At 41.4% G+C, this 24,763-nt stretch overlaps 2 protein-coding genes across 4 annotated transcripts in view; one reads left to right on the top strand and one right to left on the bottom strand.

The window, feature by feature from the left end:
- Positions 1-22: 22 nt before the first annotated feature.
- Positions 23-14,395, top strand: NIT2 (nitrilase family member 2). Of its 3 annotated transcripts, none has more exons than XM_071433573.1 (10): positions 23-147; positions 4,781-4,899; positions 7,237-7,357; positions 7,478-7,566; positions 8,895-8,988; positions 9,950-10,024; positions 10,455-10,533; positions 11,183-11,281; positions 12,310-12,365; positions 12,771-14,395. In XM_071433573.1, exons 1-10 carry the CDS (start codon positions 102-104, stop codon positions 12,857-12,859), a joined length of 867 nt encoding a protein of 288 aa, XP_071289674.1. In that variant the 5' UTR covers positions 23-101; the 3' UTR covers positions 12,860-14,395. The 3 variants fall into 3 exon arrangements, with proteins under 3 accessions (XP_071289674.1, XP_071289673.1, XP_071289675.1); XM_071433572.1 differs by lacking the exon at positions 23-147 and adding an exon at positions 2,665-3,056; XM_071433574.1 differs by lacking the exon at positions 23-147 and adding an exon at positions 2,696-2,990.
- TOMM70 (translocase of outer mitochondrial membrane 70) overlaps positions 14,339-24,763 on the bottom strand; it is a 25,293-nt gene continuing 14,868 nt past the window's right edge. Inside the window, exons 6-12 of the mRNA XM_071433566.1 lie at positions 24,440-24,647; positions 23,069-23,203; positions 21,793-21,900; positions 20,523-20,639; positions 19,584-19,681; positions 18,950-19,072; positions 14,339-18,019 (exon numbers count right to left, since the gene is read on the bottom strand). Coding sequence (XP_071289667.1) covers positions 17,866-18,019; positions 18,950-19,072; positions 19,584-19,681; positions 20,523-20,639; positions 21,793-21,900; positions 23,069-23,203; positions 24,440-24,647 — 943 coding nt within the window. The 3' untranslated portion in view covers positions 14,339-17,865. The remainder of the gene's footprint in view (positions 18,020-18,949; positions 19,073-19,583; positions 19,682-20,522; positions 20,640-21,792; positions 21,901-23,068; positions 23,204-24,439; positions 24,648-24,763) is intronic.

Below are 24,763 nucleotides of genomic sequence, written 5' to 3'. Positions count from 1 at the left end.
AAGGCATTCAGTTGCATACTGTGTAAATTCTCGGAATCAATTAAAAGTTTTTCCTAAAGGTGTTTTGTAAATGGAAGTGAATTTGATCTTTGGAGTGGAAGATGCTGATTATGGATCATAGGGAGCTACTGCCAGTGACTTCTAAATGTAAGTACTCAGAATTTAAGTTAATTTCATTAAGGACTTTTGGGTGAGCATTCACAGAAAGGTCAAAGTGAATTCACAAATAATCAAGTTATAGTAAAGGTTTCTGCATAAATTCCAGACTTCTCAACATCATATTTTTGTTATGAAAATGTTGACAGAATGATACAACATATTTCTCCTAGTCAGAAGGGGAAAAGTGAAAATGACACTCAGTTGTTAAACAGATGTATTTGAGTATTAAATGTGGAACGTGGCTAATGTATATGCTTCACTGTGAGGACAGCAAATACAGCAGGCCTTGGAGATCTCCAGCAAGTAAAGCAACAGGAAGTCAGTTCTTAAATCCCTTTTCTGTAGAAACATATAATCCAAGCCATTTAGAGGCTAATTATTTGTAAGTTTTAAGGCAATGTACAAGTTATCAACAGACCTCTTATCTTAAAAAGCTCAGCCCCAAATTATGAATAATTTCAATGGTGCTGGTGTATCTTTTCCCACAGTTTCACAGCCACTTTTGCCTTATATTGTACATACCTGTAGTTACTGGTTTTGTTACAAAACTTGTATTACTAAGCAGAAATTCTAATTATAGTACTGCAGTGATATTTTTTGAAAAGAAAAGTCAAAAAAGTTGGTATGCTACTTCCTGTCCCTTTTAGCTTCAAGAATTTTTTTAAAAATCATATTTGCTGGACATGTATTGGCTCTTGTTTTATTCTGCATGCACCATGGTCTTTATTGTTGAATACAAGGTGACACTTATGATGCAGGAGTGATATTAATGAGGTCTGGAGTAGGAAAGAAAGTCTTGGAGTAAACTTCCCTGCAAATGAAAGCTCTTACCTTTGCGTCATAGTGGGAGTTGATGCTTTTGTGCTCACTGATGGCTCTTCACTTGTCTCACAAATTCTTTTAGATTCTGATTTGTATGAGAATTTGTAAAGAACTTTGTGCATTACCTGCCAAAAATACTGTTGATTGCAGAGTTGGAATTTTTAAAGTTGCCTTTTCCTGTTAGCCCTAACACATGGGTCTCACCTGTGACTGGATCTTTTCCTTCCAACTACTTATCAGCTGTAGTTTCAGAACCCGGTACTGCCAAATTAGCTCTTTCAATATAGGTGTAGTCTACTGAATGTGTGAAATGTTTCCCTTTAGGGACGGAAAAAGGTGGTACTATGTAACTTGTTCTACTGGCTATACTTAGTGCTTTCAGATACTTTTGTTCTGAAACTTGAAAAATACATTTTATCTCTCTGACCCATGGGAAACTGGATTTTTGGCCTGTGCTTTGCCCCTTCAAAGGATGACACTACTTGATTTCTTATTCTTTTTCTTACTTGGGAAGAAAGTGGGGGACAGCTGTTCTTTGCACCTGGAGCCCTACAAAGTGTGATGTTTGGGGAAGAAAATTTTTTTTTAAAATCACATATGCTCTTTCTACCACCATGGGCATGTATAAAAAGGAGGGAGGCCTGCTAAAGGCTGCAGCACTGTCTGTTCTGCCATCCTTTGGCTTGGTCAGATTGGGATGAGTGGTTCCCTTTACATCTCCCAGGGGCAGGTTGAACAGTTCTTTGCTTGAAGGAAGGTTTGTAGTTGTTGCACACAGTAGCGGTTGTGTATTTTACAGTGGTTATGCACTTCCCATCCTTTATCTCTCTGCATGTTTCCTGAAAGGTGAGGTGTGTACGAGATTGATCACCTTGGGTTACTCATTTCATCTTTACCCATTCTGCCATTATGTGCTTTCTGCTTACATACATAATCTTGTGTGAGAAATAGTGCTATGCAAACTCTACAGTTCTACAAACATGCTTCTAAAAAGCCCAAGGCTGGAAAATATGTACATGAGACAGCAATGTTGTGTGCTGAGTAAAGGGGAGCACTTGGTGTTTAAAACCAAGGAAGAGCAGCATGGTACTTAGTGTGTTGGTTTCACAGAATTGGCAGTGTTGGACAGGGCCTCTGGAGCTCATCTAGTCCGAGTTCCCTGCCAAGGCAGGGTCACCTAGAGCAGGTAACACAGGGTTTGGAATGTCTCCAGAAAGGGAGACTTCACTGGGCAGCCTGTTCAGTGCTCTGCCACCCTCAGTGTCAGGAAGTTCCTCCTCCTGTTGAGGTGAAACTTAGTGTTTTAGTTTATGGCCATTGCTCCTTGTCCTGTCACTGGGCATCACTGACATTAGTCTGTCACCACTTTCTTGACAAATGCCTTTGGGATGATGACATCCCCTCCCAGCCTTCCCTTCTCTGGACTAAACAGGCCCAGCTCCCTCAGTCTCTCCTCATAAGAGAGGTGCTCCAGACCCAAAATCATCTTTGCGGCCTCCATGGCACCCTCTCTAGTAGCTCCTTGTCTTTCTGGTTCTGAGGAGGCCAGAACTGGACACTGCTCCACATCTGGAGCACTGTGGAGATGTTTGTACCTTGGGGGATGCTGTTCTTGTAAAGAAGAGGGGGATGTCACAGGTGAATGCGTTATCTGTAAGCTGCTACAGGTCCCTTGGGATGAGCCCTCAGCAGCCTTAGGGCCGGGCAGGGCAAAGCGGCGCTCGGCATAGGCGGAGCTCTGGGGGCTCCGCGGTCGCTGCCGGCGCTGAAAGGGCGCGGGGGAGCGCTGCCCGCTCGCTGTCCCCAGGCAGGGCGGGAGTGCCTCAGCCCTGCACTTGGCCCCTCAGGCCGCGGTCCTGGCTCCAGCGGGGCCGCTCGAAGGCGGCGTGGGTGAGGCTGGTTCCGGCTGAGCCGCGGCCCGGGCCCGGCGCTGCGAGTCCCGGCAGCCCCCGCGGGCCGCGCCGCCCGGGCGGAGCCGGGAATGCGGGCGGCCGGCGGAGCCATGGCGTGTGAGTGCGAGCCCTGCCCTCCCGCGGGCCCGGGTGTCCCGCGCCTCCCCGGAGCCCCCGGCCCCGGTGAGACCGGGACAGGCCTCGGTGCTGGGCGCTGGCACGCCCGTGGAACAGCGCAGGGAGAGGGGAGCTGGCCTGGCGCTGCGCTGGGCACAGACCGGGATACAGAGCTCGCCCCCGCCCTGCAGGGGTCAGCTCCTCAAGAAAAGCCAGCGATTCGCTTTCGGTGCCCTAAAACAAAACAGCAAGCCTGTTTTGTAGTGTAGTGGTACAAATGTGAACCGTTATTTTACTCCGTTGTGCTTTTACCTGGTTGTGGCCTACATTGCTTTAGGTTTATCCTGAGAATTGGTTTTAACGCAGGTTTTGGGGCAGCTGGTCAAGGCTGGGAACAGAGGTCTCTCTCTATAGCCCTGCTGCACTTTTCTCTGCATTTCTGTTGCTTCCACATCTGCATGTTTGTACCATGAAACTGTGGCACGAATACATGTGTTCTGTTGTGGCTGTGCTTCAGTTTTGCACCTTATCGAACTTCAAACCTGAGGCATATAATGTTATATTTATATATAGGAAAATAATATCAATTACCTTAATTACATTTCCTGGTGTTTTAAACAATATGGGTTTTTTCCTAGTGCCTTTTTTTAAATTTTTTTTTTTACTCTGAAATGTCTGAACTAAAACACATTCCATAAATGCTGGGAAGTTTTTGACAGATCTCTGTTACGATTATCTTGGTGGGTCTGGATGAGCTTTGTTTGCTCAATAGAGCCAACAGTAAAAGTCTCTCACATGAAGAGTGGCAAAGGGAGCAGTTAATCATTTGCTTAACCTCTAGAAATTAGCTGCTTAGCTACTGAAGTAGGAACAAAGATGTATCTCAACTGCTCCTGACCCAGTCTTATCTTCACTTGAAACAGCTTTTCCAGTTTCCCTGACGACTGGGACTGTGTTGCTTCCAGCTTTGTCTTTTTCTTATTGTGATCTTTGACTGTATGATGGGGGAGTTTTCCCCCAGACAGGAGAGGTGCATGAAACTGGGATACTTTTTTTATAAAGCCAGAGAGGATTGGTTGGTTGATTTGTGTTTGTTTTAAAGAAAACAGTTCTACCTGATCGTTATCAGGGTGTTTCCCTACAACCTGGGGTACTCAGAGATTAATGGAAGGAAATACAAGGGGTGTGCACAAAACTTGGCTACTTGGAGAGCCTGCAGTTTTATATCCTGCTTAGTGGGAGTAGAAGCTGTTGATAACACTTGCAACTTGGACAGAAACCAGTTTGCTAAGAAATATTCAGGAAAGGTGTAAACCTTTCTTGGTTTTTCATAGCCATTTCCAAAACTAGGTGTGAATTTAGGGATACAAGCAAACAATTCCTTTATTTGATGCTTTGGGGATTATCCAGTGCTTTGGTGTGCAACAAGAAGATGGACTCTCACAGTGCACAGCAGCCTGGAAAGGAGGGGCTGGGGGCACCTGTGCTCTCCCTTTCTGTAACATGGTCCATTGCCCTGGAACATGGGCTGGGTGTGGCTGGCACGTGAGCTCTGTGATCTTTGCAGGGTGGTGGCCGTGCATGGCTCCCATTGGCAGTCCTGGGTTTCAGTGCTCTCCCTGTGTTAAGAGACTGTTTCAGAGTCAGAGACAGGCTGCAAAATGAGTTGGTTTGTGCATATGTTTATATATAAACTCATTTGTTTTCTTCAGTGCTCATTACTGAATTTAAATTTGGAAGAGTTTCCTGTGGGAATTCTGATGAATAATTTTTTTCATTTCTGCCATCAGCCTTCCGCCTTGCTCTTATCCAGCTCCATGTATCTGCTGTTAAATCAGATAATCTCCAACGAGCCTGTGGACTGGTGAGAGAAGCATCAGCTAAAGGAGCAAAACTTGTGGCTCTGCCTGTGAGTAAAGACCATTGCCTGCTTAGCCCTTATGCTTCAAACCCTTCAAAACCTCTTTCTAGTGTTATTAATGCAGCAGATATTCCTCTTCCTCCCTGGATAGCTTAGATGCTGTATGAAACTTCAAAATAAAACTAAAAGCTAAAAAATCCCAGGGGTTGTAGCTGGTAGCACACTAAGAAGTGGGGAGTGAAAAGGGAAATAAAAAATAGGTTGATCTTTTTTGTAGTGTAAGATTCTGGTAAAGTTTTTGCTGGTTTAAATCCTAGGCAATGCCATCACTGATATATTCTAAATTCAGGTAAGTGACATTGTAGCTTGAATCTTTGCTGAGAAAGTGTAGAAGAAGGCAATTTTCAGCTAAAGAATGTTGACATGAAGGTGAAAGAGGAAACACAGTAGCTCTCCTTGCTGTAAGCATTCCAGATACATGAGAAACAAAACAGACTTAAAGCATATTTCCAGCAGGTCGTTTGTGGCTGAATTATGATTGAGACACATTTCTCTTGTGACTTCCACGTGTGGAAACATAAATTGCCACTTAAAAAGATCAATCACTTCTGAGTTACTTTTTGAACTTTAGCCATAATTAGTTTGCTGGATTTTAACACAATGGGCATGCTGACAACAGGGTGGGCTTCCCTGTGCAGCTTTGAGCTTTTCTCTTCTCTTCGTGGGGATACTTGTGCTACTCCTGTACATCTGACACAGGAGTGCAAAGTTCATCTCTGGGTGAACTTTGGGTCTCAGTTTTACACACAGAATGTTTTCTCTCCTGCTGTCATGGGGAAGCATTGAGCAACCTTCCCAGCTCCTCTGTGCTAACGTGGTTCTTGCGTTGCAAATGTGACCGTTCAGTGTTCTGCCTCTGCCTCCTGTGTAGAGATTACTGTTATTTACTGGCTTCATCATGTGTACAAGCATTGAATTTTCCAGACTTATTTAGCTGAGATACTCACTTTGCTAACAAAGATTTATGCTTTTAGAATACAAGTTGTGAAACATGGGCAAAGCATTTCACAGATTTTTGGGAGATACATTTTGTACTGACATTAGGGCATGGGCATGAAATATTGTCTTCCCATTGTTTTGTTTCTTTGGGGGTTTGTTTTTTGTTTAATAACTTTACATAAAGGAAAGTAACTCAGACTGAATATATGAAGATGAGACAGCTGGCTTTGCTTTCACTTCTTTGAAGTTCAGCCCAGATTTCAAAAGCCTGGGAAGCTCATTTTGACAGCCTGCAGAGACTTCCCTTCCTGCTTCTTCCATCTACAGGTTGTGCTGTGGGTTAGCTAGTACCTGCTGGCCTAGTGCCCTGTATAGGGGGAAAAAAGTCCTTTCCAGCTTGGATTCATTTATTCCACATCAGTAGAACCTACCTCAGTTGTTAAGAAGTTTGCTTGAGCAGATAAAGCAGAAGTGTTTATTGTGTTAGTCGCAGCTTGATTTTTTTTCCCCTTTTTCTTTATGGGGGTGGAGGTGTGTTTGTCACTTCTGGTGAGCAAAGGGAGCAATAGAGGTGTCTGGGCTGGGAGTCCCTTTCTCACAGAGGGAAGAGAAGTTGCTGCCACAGTTTGAGAGCCTATCTGTGGCCTCCAACTGACTCCTTCAGGGTACAAAAAAGTGTTGGTTGGAGTGTCGCAGGTCCTCACAGAGCTGGCAAGTGTAATGCTGAGTGAAAGTTCCTCATATCTTGGGCAGCTCAAATACCACAAGCCCACCTATTTTAGGCATCTAAACTACTCTATTAATCTGACTGTGTAAAGATTACATGCCTGGTTCTAAGGGGATAGCAAATCTTTAACAAGGGCCTAAGGTGGAGGACACTGTTCAGTTGTGAGGAAATAATGTTTAAAGGATTGTTTTAGCAAAACAATAAGTAATTTTGAGAAATGCATGCTTATGCAAATTTCCTTTTAAAAAATAAGAAATAATGGGCTGTGGATAAGCATTTCACAGTTTTGAGAGGATCTACTGAGCTTGTAACTTGTCAAATGAGAACTGTGTAGAACTTGGCTCCTCATTCTGATGTGAACATCCCTTGTCTTCTTACTAAGCCCAGAGCAGTGAATGTGTTAGCCTTACAGCTTGCATGATATTCTTAGCTCTTGTTCTATTTGGCATGTGCTCCACAAACACACCTGTTGTGTTTTCAACAATTGTTCAGGTCTCTCTGGCCTTCCTGGTTCATTTACTGAGCTCCTATAAACTAAACTCCTGTAACCAAAGGTTGTTTGAGAACATGGTTAGAGAGGAGTTGGAAAACTTAGATAAATCTCATTGGAGTGGTGTTACTGGATTTTAGTTTCTTTTTTTTTCCCCATCTAATTCTAGGAATGCTTTAATTCTCCATATGGAACCCAATACTTTAAAGAGTATGCAGAGAAGATCCCTGGGGAATCAACACAAAAGCTGTCAGAAGTTGCAAAGGAGTGCAGCATATATCTCATTGGAGGTAGTTCATTCTTAGTGACCATCTCACTGGGGGGAAAATGGGCAGTGTCTATGACTGCCATTGGATCAAAATTACATAAATAATACAATGGGGGAAATATCTGTTCTTGCATTTACAAAGGATCCATTCCAGAAGAGGATGGTGGAAAGCTCTATAATACATGTGCTGTCTTTGGGCCTGATGGTGCTCTTCTGGCAAAGCATAGGAAGGTAAGATGGCAGAATATTGTTATGAAAAGTTTTATCAGCAGTGTTGCACAAATTATTTCATCTGTACTTAAAGGAGGTATAAATCAGTAGAATCTTGCATTAATAATAAGTTGTGTACCATCACCCATGAAATTTCATGTAACTTTTATTTGGGGTATGTAAATACCACATCAAAAGGTGGTCATAAATTTGTTCTGGATAAGGATGACAAAATACTGGAAGGTGTAATTGGCTTTCCCCATATGCTGAGAAAACTATGGTAAAGAGTAAAACCTGATCCAACTCATGTATCTCTGTACCCAGGCCTATGTCTAAAACACAGTGCCACTTGAGTGGGATCAGGATTTTCTCTCAGCTTCCTGATGGATTTAGTCCTTCTGTTATAATAAATACTGTTCTTTACATACTTTGTGCTATACATGTGATTAGTGCAGACATGCAGAGTCCAAGTTAAGCTGTCACTGCTGTTTGTAGTAGATGTTTGCTTGCTGTCATCTTCTGCCTCCATCTTCCACCATTGCTTTGTGCCTTCTGGAAAACTGAAAATTAGTAACTCCAGAGTCAGTTTATCTTTGTGGAACTGTTCTGTTCATTCTTATCCCCACTTTCTGTTCATGGGACTCTGCACACAGAGGTCACTCCATGAGTGAACAACAGCTTATTTCTTTTAAGGGTAAGCCAAAAAGATAATACAAGGTTACTTGGAACAAATAAGGTGGTGCAGGTATTAATTTTTAATTGAATAATTAATTAATTTTTAATTTTTTTATTAATTAATCTGTTTGCTGATTCTACATTAGCATTGCTTACTAGATCACCTTGTGCAGTTCTGTCTTGCCTTCCACCTGTCACAGCAGTCTGGAAGCCCAGGAGCTGCCTGTAGAATGAGTGCAGCCTTGTGCTAAGTGTGAACAAATAATAAAATAAAACCAGCTCTGTTGTTAGGAAGCTCCAGTCAGGAACAACACCTTCCATTGCAAGGGAGGGAGGAAGGCAGCTGCAGGCCCTCAGAGGCAGCTGCATAGCTGAAGTCATGGCTCAGTGAAGATATTTTCTTGAGAAATTTTACAGGAATGGGACTCAAATGTTAGGTCAAGACATCTAGCTGTTTGGCATGTATTTTCAACTTTAGACATGTATATTTCTGTGTAGAAGAAAATACTTTAAATCATCTTTGGAGGATCTAGCAATCTTAAGCAATGTTTACTTTGGATCCTGACAAAAGAGTAGTCTAGGTAACAGTAGAAATCACATGCCTAAAGAGGCTCAAATACCAAACCAAACAGAGAAATTATTAGTAATTGTTATTAATCATAGTATAATTGCAGGTTCATTTGTTTGACATTAATGTTCCTGGGAAGATCCAGTTCAAAGAGTCTGAAACACTGAGTCCAGGGAATAGTTTCTCCATGTTTGACACACGTGAGTATAAAACAAGTTCTCTCTTTAAGGAGCTCTACTTCAGTAACACTACAGTCACTCTGCAGTTCTCTTCCCCCACCTCCTTTCCAGCAGTGCATTTTTAGACTATCAGGTTGGGCATTTGATGACAAATATAGTTTAAGCTTGCTTCAAGTGTTTGGGTGACTTCTGAAACTTTTAAAAAGGCAGTATTGTTGCAGAAGGACAGAGGAGTACAAAGGGTTGAAACATATGTCACCCCACTTGCCTTAATTAAAGAATGGTCCTATTGATTTGTTAGAGGGAAGTGTTGGTATTTTTAATTGCAGTTACAGCTTGAAAATTGTTCTTATAAAACACAGCCTAGAAAAGAAAGTATGTAACAGCTACAATGGTACATTGCTTTAGGTGAGGATGATATAATAATGGAGACCATTAACTAAATCAGGAATCCCATTCCAGCCTTCTTGAATCAACCACTTCAGATAAAAAAGCAAAATATTGACTCCTCCCCACCCCATATTGTTCAAAAGCTGACAGTCTGTTAACTGAGCTCTCCAAAGAGTCTTGTCTGCCACAGTCACTTTCTCCTCCTTGCAATGTGCATGCTCTAAGAAACTACATGACTATTTTTACTCCATGAAAAGCAAGGAGTGTTTTCTTTTATTGAAAAAAAAAATTAAAATTGCAGCTAAATGAGAGAGGAATATGTTACACAAAGACATGATACAATATGATTTTGTGGAAATGACTTTTCTTAAAGGGTAGATAAGACTGCTTCTCACACTCTTTCTGTCCTCACGAAGCATGAATTCTCCCCCAACAATAGCCAGTGCTTGTTGGACACACATTTAAATATAGCTCCTCCTGTTGCTGTGAGCCATGCAAAATAACAGTTGCAGGATGGCTACAGGGAGTCTTGTGCTTGTTTTGTGTACTTGTGCTGGTGATATCACCTCTGTCTCTTGTGTTTTGAGAGCAGCATACTGCAAAGTGGGCCTGGGCATCTGTTATGATATGAGATTTGCTGAGATGGCTCAAATCTACGGCCAGAAAGGTGAGGCTGGGTCACCTAAGGGAGCCTGGGCAGCCCTAAGGCCAGGGCTGGGCAGGGCTGGTTCTGGGTGGTCCGTGCTGGGTGACCCCTGTGATCAGGCATTCCTTGAGCCATGTCATCAGGCATTCTTATCCCTAACCAGAAACACAAAATGCAGCCTGTGGCCAAGACTCTTACTCAGATGAGTGACTTCTCTCAGGGAGTAAAGTAACCATCACTTTCTGATCCACATGTGGTGGTGGAGTGGTGGAGTTGGGGTATCCCCACCGCCGCTCTTGGCTGATGTAACCTGTTGTGCATGGACAGGCTCTGGGCAGAGGCTGGGAAGTATGGAAATAAACCTCACCTTGGGTTTCAGTGTGAAGGGCCACTCTAGGGTAAACCATCTTCCCCTTAATGATGCTTAGGTTCTAATTCTCTCTTAACAAAGGTTGCCAGCTGCTGGTATATCCAGGGGCTTTTAACATGACAACAGGACCAGCTCATTGGGAACTCTTACAAAGGGGAAGGTAAGACCACAGTAAAAATTTATTCCCCTGTTCTAGAGGAGTGTTGGTGCACGGAACTGAACTTTCTTGTGTTCCAAATGACACTTGTGCATCAGAAGGGGTGCTGCAGGGCCACTCAGCCATTGGAGCTGCTCCATCCCTCAAGCCTTGCATGGGACACCAAAATGATTTTACTGTCAAGGAAAAAAGCAGGAAGTTCTTGGCCTTTACTCCCTCCTGCCCCTGCTATGCTCTTTCAATGGCCTTTTCCCATGGCTTTATAAGCACCCTTCACACACAAATTCTAGAGAGAAGAGCCAGTAACCATTTGGGAAGTACTGTAATTACAGGTAGAAATAGACTCTGAGATTCCTGAATGCAGATTGTTTATTCATTTGGTCAGCTTCAATCAATTTGGCTACATACTGGATGAACCTGTGAATTACATGATATTCTATGCACTTACTCTGGAGCCAGGTGCTAGGGACTTCTCTTTCCAGGCTCTTCTTTCTCTGACCTTTGTATCATTCACAGTTTGGGCTAATCAGTTAGAGGATATATAGCTTGTTCTTCAGAGTGGATTCTTTCTCTTCTGCTTAATTAAGTGGTATTATAAAAAACAATTTTTCTCACTTTTTCCCTCCCTTCCTTCGTTTTTCTGTGAACACAGAGCTGTTGATAATCAACTCTACGTAGCTACTGTATCTCCTGCTAGAGATGAAAAAGCATCCTATGTTGCCTGGGGACACAGCACTGTAGTAAATCCATGGTGAGTTCAATAAAATAAAAAACACCACCTTTTCTTTGATAAAGAAATATTTTAGTTGGCAGTCACACTTCAGTCCTACTTTTCCATCTATTGTTAAAAGTGCAAATTCTTGGTAAAAAGCACATGAGACTTGAGCCTAGGTTCTCGAGATCATGATTTAAAACAGTCAAATTAAAAAAAACAAGAAGTAAACTAGAACTAGTTTGAGTATGTATTGATTTTGGTAGTAAAGATACTACTTAGTACTGGGATTAAGCATTAGTTGAACTGCTGACCTTGTCACCTTGTCCCAGAAATTCAGTCCATGATATGCTATGCATAGGGTAATTCTCTTAAACAGCTTACACAGAACTATCTCATTTCCTCAAAGAACAACACTGCTTTGACATAAGAAAGAACAAGAAGAATGTCTTCAGCTAGCGAAGAGAGATTCTGACTTGAGCAGAAGTCACGCAGGTGCACAGGAGGTAAAAGTGACCAAATCTTCAGGCAGTTGTTTTTCTTTCACATAAATCTACTGATAACTCGGTTCCAGTTGTTTGCACAGTAAGAAAAACTTTGTTGTGAGCTTCTAACTTTATGTGATGAAAGCAGTGACAGAACACTTGGGGGAGACATGATCATGTTCAGTAGTTCATGCAGAGTAAAAGGACACTATTAAAAGCCAGTAGGGTCTTCAGAGGAGAAAGTGTTCATCTTTGCCAGTGTGGTTGTTCCTTTCCCCTTGAGCTATGTTGCATGCTCACAGGCAGTGGTTCTCAGAGTGGCTTTTACCACAGTTCTTGATCTTTGAAAGACCTTTATGTTAAGTATGTATATATATCACATATAGAAAGTGCCATATATAAGCCTGGAAGCCATTTCTATCATGCCAGAGTTATGGATTATGATGCTATTTTTAGGACAGTCCTGTCGTTACAGCTGTAGGCATCAAGGGTAGGAACTCCTTTTTGTACAAACAGCAGCAACTGCACTGATGCCTTGAACCAATGTGTTAATCCTGTGAACAAATGTGCTTAATTTTGCAGGGGTGAAGTCATAGCTAAAGCTGGGGCGGAGGAAACAGTTGTATACACAGATATAGGTAAGGGAAAAATTGTTTTGGTTTTCTCCATGCTTTTTTTCTTGAGTACACTAAGGAGAGACAGTTTTTTTAAGTCTGTGGCCTTCCACATGCAACTGCAGATGATGCAGTACTCCTCTGCCTTGTCCACCTTTGCTAGGTTAAAGCAAGAACCAGCAGCCCTTGGCTCTACTGTTCTATGCAGAGTACTCTATAGCTGTACCCTTCTAGTTCACTTCCTTAGGGACAAGGTGCCACCTCAGGAAAGGACAAAGCTGAGGCTTCTTCAGCCCTGGCTGCTCACTTGCAGTGCCCTACCACCCCATTCTCCATCAAAGCTGCTATTTTCCCTGTCTTACCTCAGAGCAAGTCAGGAGCTTTCTTTTTTGGCTACTGTTCTCTTAACTCTTTTCTTCTCTCCTGCAGATCTAAAGAAACTTGCAGAAATACGTCAGCAGATTCCTATTTTAAGCCAGAAGCGTTGTGATCTCTATGGTGTAGAGATGAAAAAGTGAAGCTGGGTGAAGAGGGAAGGTTCAGCTGTCACAATGGCTGTTGCCTTCATCTTTGGAAGGATTTCCTTAGTAGTTGCTCCACAATTTACTACCTAATTTGCCAGTTAAGAAACCACCACATAACAAAAAACTTGGTGCAATTCTAGTATGATGGAAACATAACTTTTGTATCTCCTCTCATACTTATGTACTTCATAGTATTTTACAACTAGGATAAAGATGGAGATGAAAGCAGTTCAACACAGCAGTGATTAACATTGATTTTTATGCATCATAATGTTTTAGTTGCCTTCTGAGGGCTGTTTTGTAGAACACAGAAATGGAAATCTTGTTCTCTGAAACTCCCTCTAAAGTCAGCTTTGGTATTATGAATTTTTCAGTGAATTGTCAGAAAATCTAGAAGCATGATTCTTCTTACTCTGTCCTTTTTAGATGTACACAACTTAACCAAGGTCCTTGAATGCCCTACTTCTAACTTGGGAGGCTTAAAATTTAACACACTGAGCAAAACAGGCCAAATTCTGCTCTGTGCTACTCAGGACACCTCAAGAAGCTGCCAGACAGAGGTGCTCCTATAGAAGAATCTGTAGCAGTTTTTGGTTGATGTGTTTTGTCTGGGTTTGTATATTAAATTCTCCTTATGGCAAATCCTGGTCATTGCTGAAGTGACATGGGTTACTTGCTGTGTTACAGTAATTCACACCTTGCCACACCTTTGCTCTCCATACTGCTTCCTTAATAGAATGTCTGAGGGGGTTTTAGTTCTGCTGCCTGGTAAAGGCTGAGGGGAGGCAGGTTGGGAACCTGCTGCACTAAGTCCTTCTGGCCACAGTCTCCCAGAAGACTGCCCAATGCTTGAATGCATTATTGCTACCATGGGCAGCTCCCATCCACTTTTGCTGGAGACAAACTGGGTGTGAAAGACTGCTTTAAAATACTGCAAACCAGCCAAACATGTTACCCTTTTGGTTTTGGGGTTTCTTTTCTGAAGGAAGACATCTTGTACTGTAAAAAGAATGTACAAATTATGCTTTTTATTCCTTGGAATGAAAAAAAAAAAAGCATCTTACCAGCCTTCACTGATAAGCTTTTGGTTTTCCAGCAGCATAAAACAGCTGTAAGGCTAAAATACAAAAATGGGAGGGAGAGAAGGTTTTGTCTTGCTCTAGCTAACCACATTTCCCCCAAAACCATCTTGTATTTTATTCATGTTCAGCCATCCTCTTCTTCCCACAGTTTTTTGGTTTTGTGGGGGTTTTTGGTTGTTTTGGCTTTTAACATTTTGGCTTCTCTGCAGTGAGCTTGGTGTGTGTTTTATAAACAAGAACAAACACTCAGCCAAGCCCTGACACATCCTTCCCCTCAAAAGCCAGATCCCACCATTCCACTTGGTGCCGTTCTGTATTTTTGGTCTGTAGTTTTCACTGCGTTTTGGTGTACATACTGCACTGGAACTTTTAAGAAACAAGCCACAGAGCACAAGGTGAAATGAAGGTTTATTTGTTGAAAAATAAATATTAAAAAATTAACAATTTACCATTTGAGCCGAGTCTCCTGCATTAGATTAGTGCTTCCCACATACTCAGCAACCCATATCCATGATGGCAACTGCTGGGCTCCAATTTCTAAGTCATAATAACTATTTCATCTCTTTCCCTCCTCTCTCTCTCTCTACTAGTTCAACACACACGAGTAAATAAATACTACCTTTGGAGGATTAAAGTGGTGCAGGACTCTCATGGGCTGACCACTTAAATCTGAGAAATGCAAAGTGCAGTTTGCAACAGGTAACAGAATCTGTGGTCTGAACTCTCCTCCCCTGGAATCCCAAATGGAGAGGATGGATGAAAATCTATTACAAACTACTTTGGTGAACTCAGCTGAAGAGCTGCCATGAGCTCAGTTCTTTTCAGTCTATCAGGACAACTCCTAAGCACCTTGTTTTAGTAGGGAATTTAGTTGGGTCTTCAGTGCACTGCACTCAGAAGTGATGCAAATGGGGCTGTGAATTTGTGAGGCTTTCCCTGAAAAAGTACACTGTCAGTTCTTAGCCACAGTGCTTGAAGCAGCCAATACTCAAACTCTGTGTTGGAAGAAAACAGGCACTTTTAGGTATCCATGCAACACATATGCACCAGTATTCTGTAAGTACAGGAAACTAATCAGTAACAACCCTGAAACAGTTCCAGAATTTCAGCCTGCAAGAATTTAAATTATTTTTGAAGAAATGGCAGGAAATTGGGCAGTGTTAGTATTGCTGGACTGGTTAAAGCTGCATCTAAGCTGCTCTTCATAGTTGCAGAGTAAGTTACAGTATAGCTTTTCAGAGTATGTTAGTTCCCTTTTCCCTTTCCATCTGCAGTTAGATCCTAGTAATTCAAGTCACAGCTTAGAACCATGGAATATGCTGAGTTGGAAGGGGCCCATCAGGATCAGAGCCCAACTCTTGGCCCTGTGCAGGACATGCCAAGAATCACACTGTGTCCTGACAGCATTGTCTCCATGAACAACAGGGACCATACATGATGAGAAGTAAGTTGCTAGACAATTGTATGTAGAAGCAACTTCCCAGAGTATTCCTCTAGGACACATGGGCTTTATCCAAGTCTTCACTATTAGCTTCCTAAATTTCAACTTTTTTTTTTAAACAGCAGTAATACTTGTCTTACTTCAAAGTTCAGATGCACACCTGGTTTAAAATAAAACCTCAACTGTATCAGTCATTCACAAGAAGTCCCTTTCATCACAGGGATGCAGCTGCATACACACATTAATAGGGTCACAGCTACTCTCATTCCCAGCCCTCCTGGCTCCTTTCCCCTGTAATCTCCAGCTCTCACGATCATACCTCTGGGGGTGATGGAAGCAAGCAGAGATCGGATTTGTTGATTCCATGTCTCCTCCTCATTCTTTCTTAAAGGTTGAAGTGAGAGAAGATGACAAGGAGTCAATTATCAGTTCTTCCTAGACTTAGAATATAAGCACAGAGCTCACCACTGCAGAGAACCCCTTCATCAAAACCTGTTCTTATACATGTCAGAGAGAGATACTTGAAGGTAGTATTTATTTTTTCAGTTTACAGGTGATATGTCATTTACAAAAAAATTACAGACAATGCATCCTTTCAGTGCAGTTTCAAACTAGTTGAAGAACAGGCAAAAGTCTGTGATGATTTGGAATGCTAGTAATTGACAGCACATGCTTTTTTCCCTTAATTGATTGGGTGGGGTAAGGAATGGGATACAGATGGGGTGATGAGGAGAAAATGCCAATGTAAATAAGGCCATGCGAATAAAAACTCCTTGGAGAACAGGACTCATCAGCCTGGCATATTTTTGTTCTCAGGTAATTGATGCAGAGATTGGAAGTTGGAGAAGACATCTGACACTTGTTCCGTTCAGTGCCCCTAGAAGCTGCCAGTACATTCCCATATCTTCAATTCTACACCAGTGCTATGATTTCCGATCACCTAATGAGCTACTAAAATAATGATTAAATCTTTATCTCTACTCTCCACCATTTGAATACTCAACTGTAGTTGTTGCTGGGAGAAAGGAAGGTCAAGTTGAAAATGCAAGCTGCTGCTGTATGGTGGCAAACTACAGACCAAGACAGTTTGACTACAGCATCATTCATTTCTTTAAAAGGTTAAATACGTTAGACGATTCACCACGAACAAATCTATGATTTCAGGATGGAAAGAAGCCCAAACTAGTGTGTCATAAATTAAGCTACATCATTTGCATGAGGTTTGTCCAGCCACATCAGTCCAGGGAAAGGCAAGATGGACTGACTGACTTCCACACCAGAAAGATCAACCCAAAGCAAGAGGGCCCTCTGTGAAGTTCATAACAAGAGGAAAACTGTTCATAATTTGCCCATCTGCTGTTTTCAGCACAATTGCTTCCTTTCTACAGTATCTGAAATCTTGGACAAGACAGGGTCTACAGAACAAGGAAATGAGTGCAGTTTGCAAATCCATTATTGGAAGTTTGAGCCCTATGCTTTGTTCTTTATCTCACTTAATCCTGCTAAGGGGCTCTTAAAAGGAGATCATAACCCAGCAGTCTCTAGAGACTGAAGAGAATTTAGATAGTCTATCAGCTGCTACACTTATGCAAAAGCCTCAGAGATTACAAAGATTATATGCAAGCATGACCTTACCTTTTGGAGCTTCACTCCCAGCATTGCTTTCTGTTCTTGAAAGTCCCTCTGAACCCTCCAGAACAATTTCCCATGACATTCAAGTAAGGACTGCTGCACAGGAATACATTCTTTCTTCCAGTAAAGTCTACACTGCAGTGTTACTGACCTCCTTCCCCAGCCAACCTTTTTCCTATCTCTCCTATGCAGTACTCTAGGGCTTTCTGGGGTGAGAATAAGGACTATCAAATTAATTCCCTAATAGCTGCCACAGGACTATTTCTAAGTTATGCAGAGGGTGGAAGGAGATTTAAGGGAAGATTGTGCATGCTTGCATATATTTACAGGTATCCTCTCCACATCTACTGACTTAAAAAAACCCCTCTATTATTAAAGTTTGAAAATTAATTTTTGCAAAATTAAAATCAACCCTCAAGGATTAATTGGATATAAAACCTATTTTACAGCACTGACTAGTATTACCTTTAAAATCAACAGGAAAAAAAACCCACATGCTGTAATATTATTTGATAAAGCAAAAATCGCCCACAACATAATCACCCAAAATGAACCAGTGTGAAGTTTTTATTTGCATGGCCAAAATGTGTTCCTTTGGTTCCCCTGCAACTTTATTTCCCTTAATACACTCTAAGGTTTCTGCTGCAGAAGGAACAAGATGCAGCACTGCATACTTCCTTAACAACCACTCCCACAACACCTAAACATTTAACAGATGTAGCAAATGACAACACCACGAACGGGAAAAAACTAAGTTCCACCATTCAGCATGTTCTGCAACAGCATCTTTAGGGCTGGCTGAAGTGGGCAACTTCACTTTGGAAGGTCGTTTCCTCCTTGTTTCTTTACAGTGTCGGTGGTTTCAATCCATACTTCTTTGCAACTTCTGTCTGGGCATAGGCAGCATCACAGAGTGAGTAGAGGTGTGCCATCTCCATTTCTGATTTGGCCAGGTTGATAGCTTTGTTGAACATTTCAATGGCTTTATCCAGATTACCTCTGAAATAAACAAAAATTGAGCCCAGTTAAGACTAAGACTGCCAAAGAATCTTGTCATCTCTAAAACATCCTTTTTCTTTCAGGGCTTACACTCTCCACAATTAATAACTTAAAAGGACTTTGGGGAGGAACCACCACAAGAACTCGTGGTGATGCTGAGTAAACTCAGAGGTGTTACCAAGCCTAAGCAACTAGGACAGCTGTTAAACAGCCTTCCTCTTGAGAGCCCCCAGGATAAAATGTTCTCCACAGGACACCAAGTTCATTACAAAGATAATGCTGGGCAACTCAATGAAGTCTCATCTCCCCTGAAAAGACTTAGTATACAAAAGAGGAAAACTTGCACAGAGAGAAGCACATTATTTAAATAGGAAATGCTTGCATAATTTCTCATGGCAATAGTATAATTGTCTGTCTTTAGAGGAGTAGACATATTAAAAAGAGACTCTGTACTGTGCTGTCAGCTACACCCCAAACCTTTGCACAGCTGCAATACAATGTTACAGAGCAGGGCATTCCTCTTTCCCCCAAGAACTGTGAACTGGAGTCCTGTTGGCTGCAGGAGAAAACAGCACAGGATCCTCAGTACAGACAGTCCAATGTCCAAGGACAACATCAGATACACACAAGGCAGGTAATGATTAAGGAAGTCACTTTAAGTGCAGAAGGGATGTATTTAAACATACACAGACTCCTCTGCACGTTGTCTATTAAGTATGAAATTGGTGAAAAGAAGTTGTCAGATTTATGCCACAGAGAATGCATATCCTTTACCTAAGAGTTACAGAACAGAAATCAGGACTTTGGGTAAGAGCTGGCCTTACAGGACACCAGGGAGAAGATCTCAAGACAGGATCCATGAGGAAATTTTAAAAACTACTGTAACTTCAGAAGTAACTAAGAACTCTTAACACTGCAATTCAGCATTACCTTTGCACTTCAATCGTTCCCATGGTCTCATATGCAAAATCACATTTGTTATCAATTTCAATGGCCTTGCTTATGAGTTCTAATCCTTTGTCTAAATCTTGCTTCCACTGGAGCTGAAGTAAACTACAGAAGAGAGAAAATTTCAAATTGGCTTCACATACTCCTTCCAAAACCCTCATCATGGTAAACAAAACCATCCCAAATGTATAATGTATTTAATTTCTAATGCAGGTACACAGTAACTTAATAACTTCACGACTTTTAAAAACACCTATGTGAAAGTCACTTTACTGCTTTAATGACTCTAAAGAAAGGCAGATTTTTCCCAAGAGGACTTGGTACTTGTTGTTTTTGAAAGAAAAAACTTCAACACAAAGCTGAAACTAACAGGGCTAAAGGAAAAGTCACATTTACTTCAAGCAGATACTCAATTAGCAATGAACACTGATGAAACTTTCGTGAAACTTATTTGCAGCTTAGTCAAGACAAAATATAGAAATACATTTAAGAGCACAAAGATGCTTTCAAGTTATTTTTCCTGGCTAAATTTCTAAACATAAACATTCAATTCAGGGTGGTTAATCTAAATATGCCAACTGCTCTTGAGCACAAGGACTGCAAATTCAATACATACCCTTTATGAACATATGTAGTGGCATTGTCTGGCTCAAGGTCAATGCATTTATCATACATTTCATCAGCCTTGCCAAACTGCTGTTGATCAGTTAGTGCCTGAATCAAAAGAGAAACCTGTTTGTCAATAAGCAACCAAAGCATGCACTCTGCACTCAGCTAATTCTAATTAAAACTGTATTGACAGCGTGAGATTGGATGTTCATTTATGGTAGAGCAGGCCAGGCACATCAGTTACCAGAGTTAAGTTTCAAAATTGAGGCTTTTTGGAAAGCTTCTGTGCTTTAAGTGCACAAATTACTGACCACACTGCCACCTGTAATGGGAAATCCACAAGCAACATGCTGTGTGCTGTAAATAAAAACCATTCTAAAAGTCTGTACCTGCAAGCTTCAACTCTTCCTTTTTCAGATATAATTCTTTCAGAAGGAAATGCATATACATCGCCAACCTACTTAAAATCAGAATGTCTCATGCTTCCTACTAAAACTGGCAGTATGTTCTTAGGGAAGAAATTACAGTCTCTGTTACAAGTGTACTCCCAACAGCTGTTCTAAACCCCTACATGCCAATGGCAGCAGAACAAAAATGTCACCCTAGTTCCACACATCTGACTCCCAAATTACCCAGAGAATCCCTGACATTCATCAGCTGAGATGCCACACACATGCAGGGAGGAGGGAAGCATGCAGGAATAACCTCTGTCTCCTCATAACCACCCTCAACTCTCATTACTTACACCCTGCTCCACCAGTTCCCCCTGTACCTCCTCTGCCCCAGAACACCCATAACCATAAATGCAAGTAGCTAACTGCAGGCAGCATATCTTATCTCAGGACTTAGCATCACAAATCTGCGTCTGTTATTTGGAGAAATGTTATATCCAAGATAAAAAGTACAAGAGAATGCAGCATTTTCTTTAAGAGAGAGAAAAACATACCTGAGCATAGAGTGCATAGCCCTCAGCACACCTGGGAAAATTTTTTATGACATCTTCAAAGCCTTTCATGGCTGCTTGCACAGTCAAAGCATTACTTCCTGTATAAGCTTGGCGATACTATTCCAAGGAAAAAAATAAATGAAAAAAATTAAGCCATCACCAGACTGAAAAAAGGCTGATCAGGCCTCTGCCCACCTCCCCAAGAGTTGCCTGCATTCATAATAATTCAGTTATTTTACATAAGCTGAGCAAACTGGGATTGTACAGCCTGGAGAAGAGAAGGCTTTGGGGTGGTCTAATTGTGGTCTTCACATACCTGAAAGGAGCCATGAGAAAGATGGAGAAGGATTTTTTACAAGAGTATTGTTAAAAATGTAATCCATTCCCCCTTGTCCTGTTTACATGTTCTTGTAAAAAATTATTTTTTACGAGGGGGACAAGGGGGGATGGATTCAAATTGAAAGACAGCAGGTTTAGATTTGATATTAGGAAAAAATTCTTGTAAAGGTGGCAAGACACTGGAACAGTACCCAGAGAAATTGTGGATGCCTAACCATGGCAGTGTTCAAGGTCAGGTTGGATGGGGCTCTGAGCAACCTGGCCTAGTGGGAGGTGACCCTGTTCATGATGGGGAAGTTGGAATGAGATGATTTCTGAGATCCCTTCCAATCCAGGCCATTGTTTGATTTTCTGCTAAGCTCCAGAAGGTGACATGCCTGTACATCCTACCAAATCTGGTTTTGGGAACCTGTCCAAGTGTCTGGACTTGGAGAGGAAAACAGATGAAAGAAGGAAGTCATAAGGCCTGATAATTGTGATTGCTTCCCTCTATTTCAAATGCTTAGAAATTCCAAACTTGGCATTCCTCCTTGTTCACACCATGCAAAGCTGCCCTGACAAGATTCTTGCACACTGAGTCATTGTACTAGCATGAAATAGTTTGTTTCCAATTTCTTGATGATAAGCATTTTCCACAATAGTAAAGCTTTATTAAAATCTATTTTATTTGCTCCAATTAGAATCAAGATTTTAGTTCCTCTCACAGAACATAAAAAATGTTCTTCTGTTTGAACGAGTGTGTGAAAAGAAAAGCAGCAAATCCATACTCCAAGTGAAGAAATTGCTGCATTATTCCTTTACCTTATTATTAAAAGACAGAGATGTATGTTGCCCTACTTTCCTGTTAAATTTGAATAAACCAGAGAAACAGAGTATTTTAGAGAGCTCTTTAAAGCAAAAGCACCCAGACCAAGCCCAGCACGTTACCTACCAGAGCGAAACACTTCTGTGCTTGCGCCAAGGCAGAATTGGGTCGCAATCGGATACATTCATCAAAGTCTTCCACAGCCTCCTCAATTTGGTCAAGCAGGATTTTCAGCTAGCCAGAATGAAAGAAAATCCTATTTCTCTATTTCATCTGTGCTTCAGACACTTACATGATAATTCAATTAGCATCAGTTACTCATATCATCTCCAGCTCAGTTGCAGAACTGTCTAGAAACCTACAAAACCCATAACTAAAAATCACTGTTATAATTGTATTATCAAAGCCACCAGTGAAACTTTGGCTACCTACACAAGCAGGGAATGACCCTGTGTAGGGATGGAGAATCCTTTCGTTTTAGACTGTTGTCATCATCATGTCAGCATTATGACCAGTCTCCAAAATTATACTGTATTTTCTCAAGTTGTTTTGCTTCTCTGTAGCCAGTATCTGTGGACTATTTGGACATTGAAACATTTTAGCTTTTCCAGCTTCTATTTCAACCTTTTTTGTTGAGTTGGAGTTTCTTTGGTTTTGGTTTTGTTTTCACATTCTTTTCCTCCACAGGAGCAGAGTTCACTTTATCATTCTCTTACTTTACTGTGAAGCTACTTTAAAACACAGATTTTCAATCTGCAGAACACTTTCATTCCATTCAGTCAACACACAGCACCATCTTAATTTCTGAGCACTAAAGAAGTCTAACAAATTCATGGAGAAAAACCCTTGATCCTTGGAAGTCTTCCTTACAAATAGGACTTAGCCTATCTGCTGCATATGCTAGCGTTCCTTTTTTACTTCCAGCACCATTCATCTTACAGGTCTGTGGCAGCCCAGGCTTGTCTAGGGCTAGAAATTAGTCAAGGACCCAGCAGTGTCACAAAGCAGAGAGGGATGAGCTGAAGAGATCCAAGTCCAGGGCCCAGGTGCTATCAGGGCCAGGTTACCTCTGCTGTAACAAAGCTTCCTGCTGTGCAGATGCTGCTCTGCCATCCAGGCCCCTTCAGAGAACAGCTTTTATCTGCTGTAAATGGACACAAGCCCCCACACTTGTAAGTCTCAGTTCATACTACAGAGGGCTTTCCTATAGCTATAGAAATTAATTGCTTCTGCCTGACCTGAACCTCCAAAACAGACTGTGTGTTTATCCCACAAAGTTCCCAATCAGGAGTTCATATTTTTTCTGCCACAAACAGTGTAACGTGTCTCCAATGATACAGTTTTTCCTTTTAGCATAACTGCAATAGCCAAGTGTTGGGAGCAAATCTCGAGTGTTTCTTACTTGTCCTCGATGGTGGTAAACATCAGCGTTCTGAGGATCAATGTCAGCAGCCATGTTGAAGTCCTGGGTGGACAGCACAGGCTGCTGCTGCTGCATGTACATGCTGCCCCGTTTGATCAGAGCGTTGGCTCGCAGCTGCAAAACACGGCCAGGGAAACATCAGCCACCCCAATGCCCCTCCACATTGCAGCCTTCAGTACAATCACGAGACATAAACTTCAAGAAATTTAGAGATTTTAGAGGAGCTAAGATTTTAGTTAGAGATAAGCTTTATTGGAGTTAATTAAAATGAATGGGTAGGCCTTGATGAAGTTAAGAGTTAGTAGTTAACTAATAATTGATTGCTTGTCAACACAATGTTTGGTGAGCTGGGTTTATAATGAAGAATATAGACACTGATAAATAGCTTTTAGGAACAGAAGGCAATTGTAGGCCTCCTCTGTTCTGAAACCAATTGAAGATGGAAATGGGAATTCTACCAAGGGTTCATTTGTCATATTTGCATTGGAAAGGTAGGAAGGTCTGAATGAGGAAGACTTCATTTACTTCCTCATTTTGGGACCCCTCCCCATGAAGGGGACAACCGACTCATTTTGAGGAACAAACTACACATGCTTAATAGCTTTTGAAGGAATTACCATATGAAGCGGGGAATGGGATGTACCAAAGTTATGAATATGCATTTGTATTTTGGTATTCAATACTTGTATAGATGAAAGGACTCTGTAGTCACCTGTAAATTGCAGTGTGTATTTGGGAGCTATCCCACACCTTCTAACTTTAAACTGTTAGAGAGTCTTTGTCAGTCACCATTGGATATTGGTACTAGATCAATATCCATATTTTTAATAAATCAATCACAGTAAATTTTTTGTTTGACTAGTTTCTCCCACTGACAGGTTTCAATTATTCTAAGCAGGAATAAGTTTCATATTGACCCTAAATAAATGAACTCCCTTACTTAAGTTCAAAAATGTCAGCCTATGCTTCCATCTCCAAGGATTTCCAAGCCCCCCGCAAAATCCTTCTTGATTCCCTATGTTTACAAATACATCAATATTTTTTGAACTAGCTGAATATGCAAGTGCAATTAAGGTTTTTCACTTATCCAGAGTGGATAAGCCTCCAATTCATTCAGCTTCCCTTGTTCTTTAGTTTGTAGTACTTATCACCTTTAGTTTGCACTACTCAGTACAGCTGTCTCAAAAATCAACAAGCCCTTGAGAAAAACAGTTTGTCAGTAACAAAACAGTAAATAAACCAGAATATTCCCATTAATACAGCTGAAAATTTGGACAAACAACTTCTTGAAGTACATTGCAGGTTTAACTTCTCAATCCCAACTACAGTCCAGCTGTGACAGATTCTCACCTTCACATTTGCATCTTCCATGCTGATGACCTGATCTAGGTCTGGTTTGGCAGCACTTGCATTGCCAATAAGTAAGTAGAAAGTAGCTCGCAGAAGCAAAGCTTCTGCCATGTATCTTCCCTTTGCTTCAATTTCTTTTGTGCTTTCACTGATAATTTTGTCATAGTTCTCTTCTTCCATATATTGTTTTGCTCTCAAATAGCCAGAGCTGTAAATGATGTAAGAACAGTTATATATATACATGCATTCACTGAACACTGCAATTTCCATTCAGATGTTTCATCAAATCACTACAAATACTAACTTGTGCTATACTTTTACAAC

This window comes from Agelaius tricolor, unplaced genomic scaffold, assembly GCF_023055355.1.
Source record: "Agelaius tricolor isolate 1412-34295 unplaced genomic scaffold, bAgeTri1.0.p SCAF_9, whole genome shotgun sequence".
NCBI lineage: Eukaryota > Metazoa > Chordata > Aves > Passeriformes > Icteridae > Agelaius > Agelaius tricolor.
This window is presented reverse-complemented; position numbering and strand designations above follow the sequence as displayed.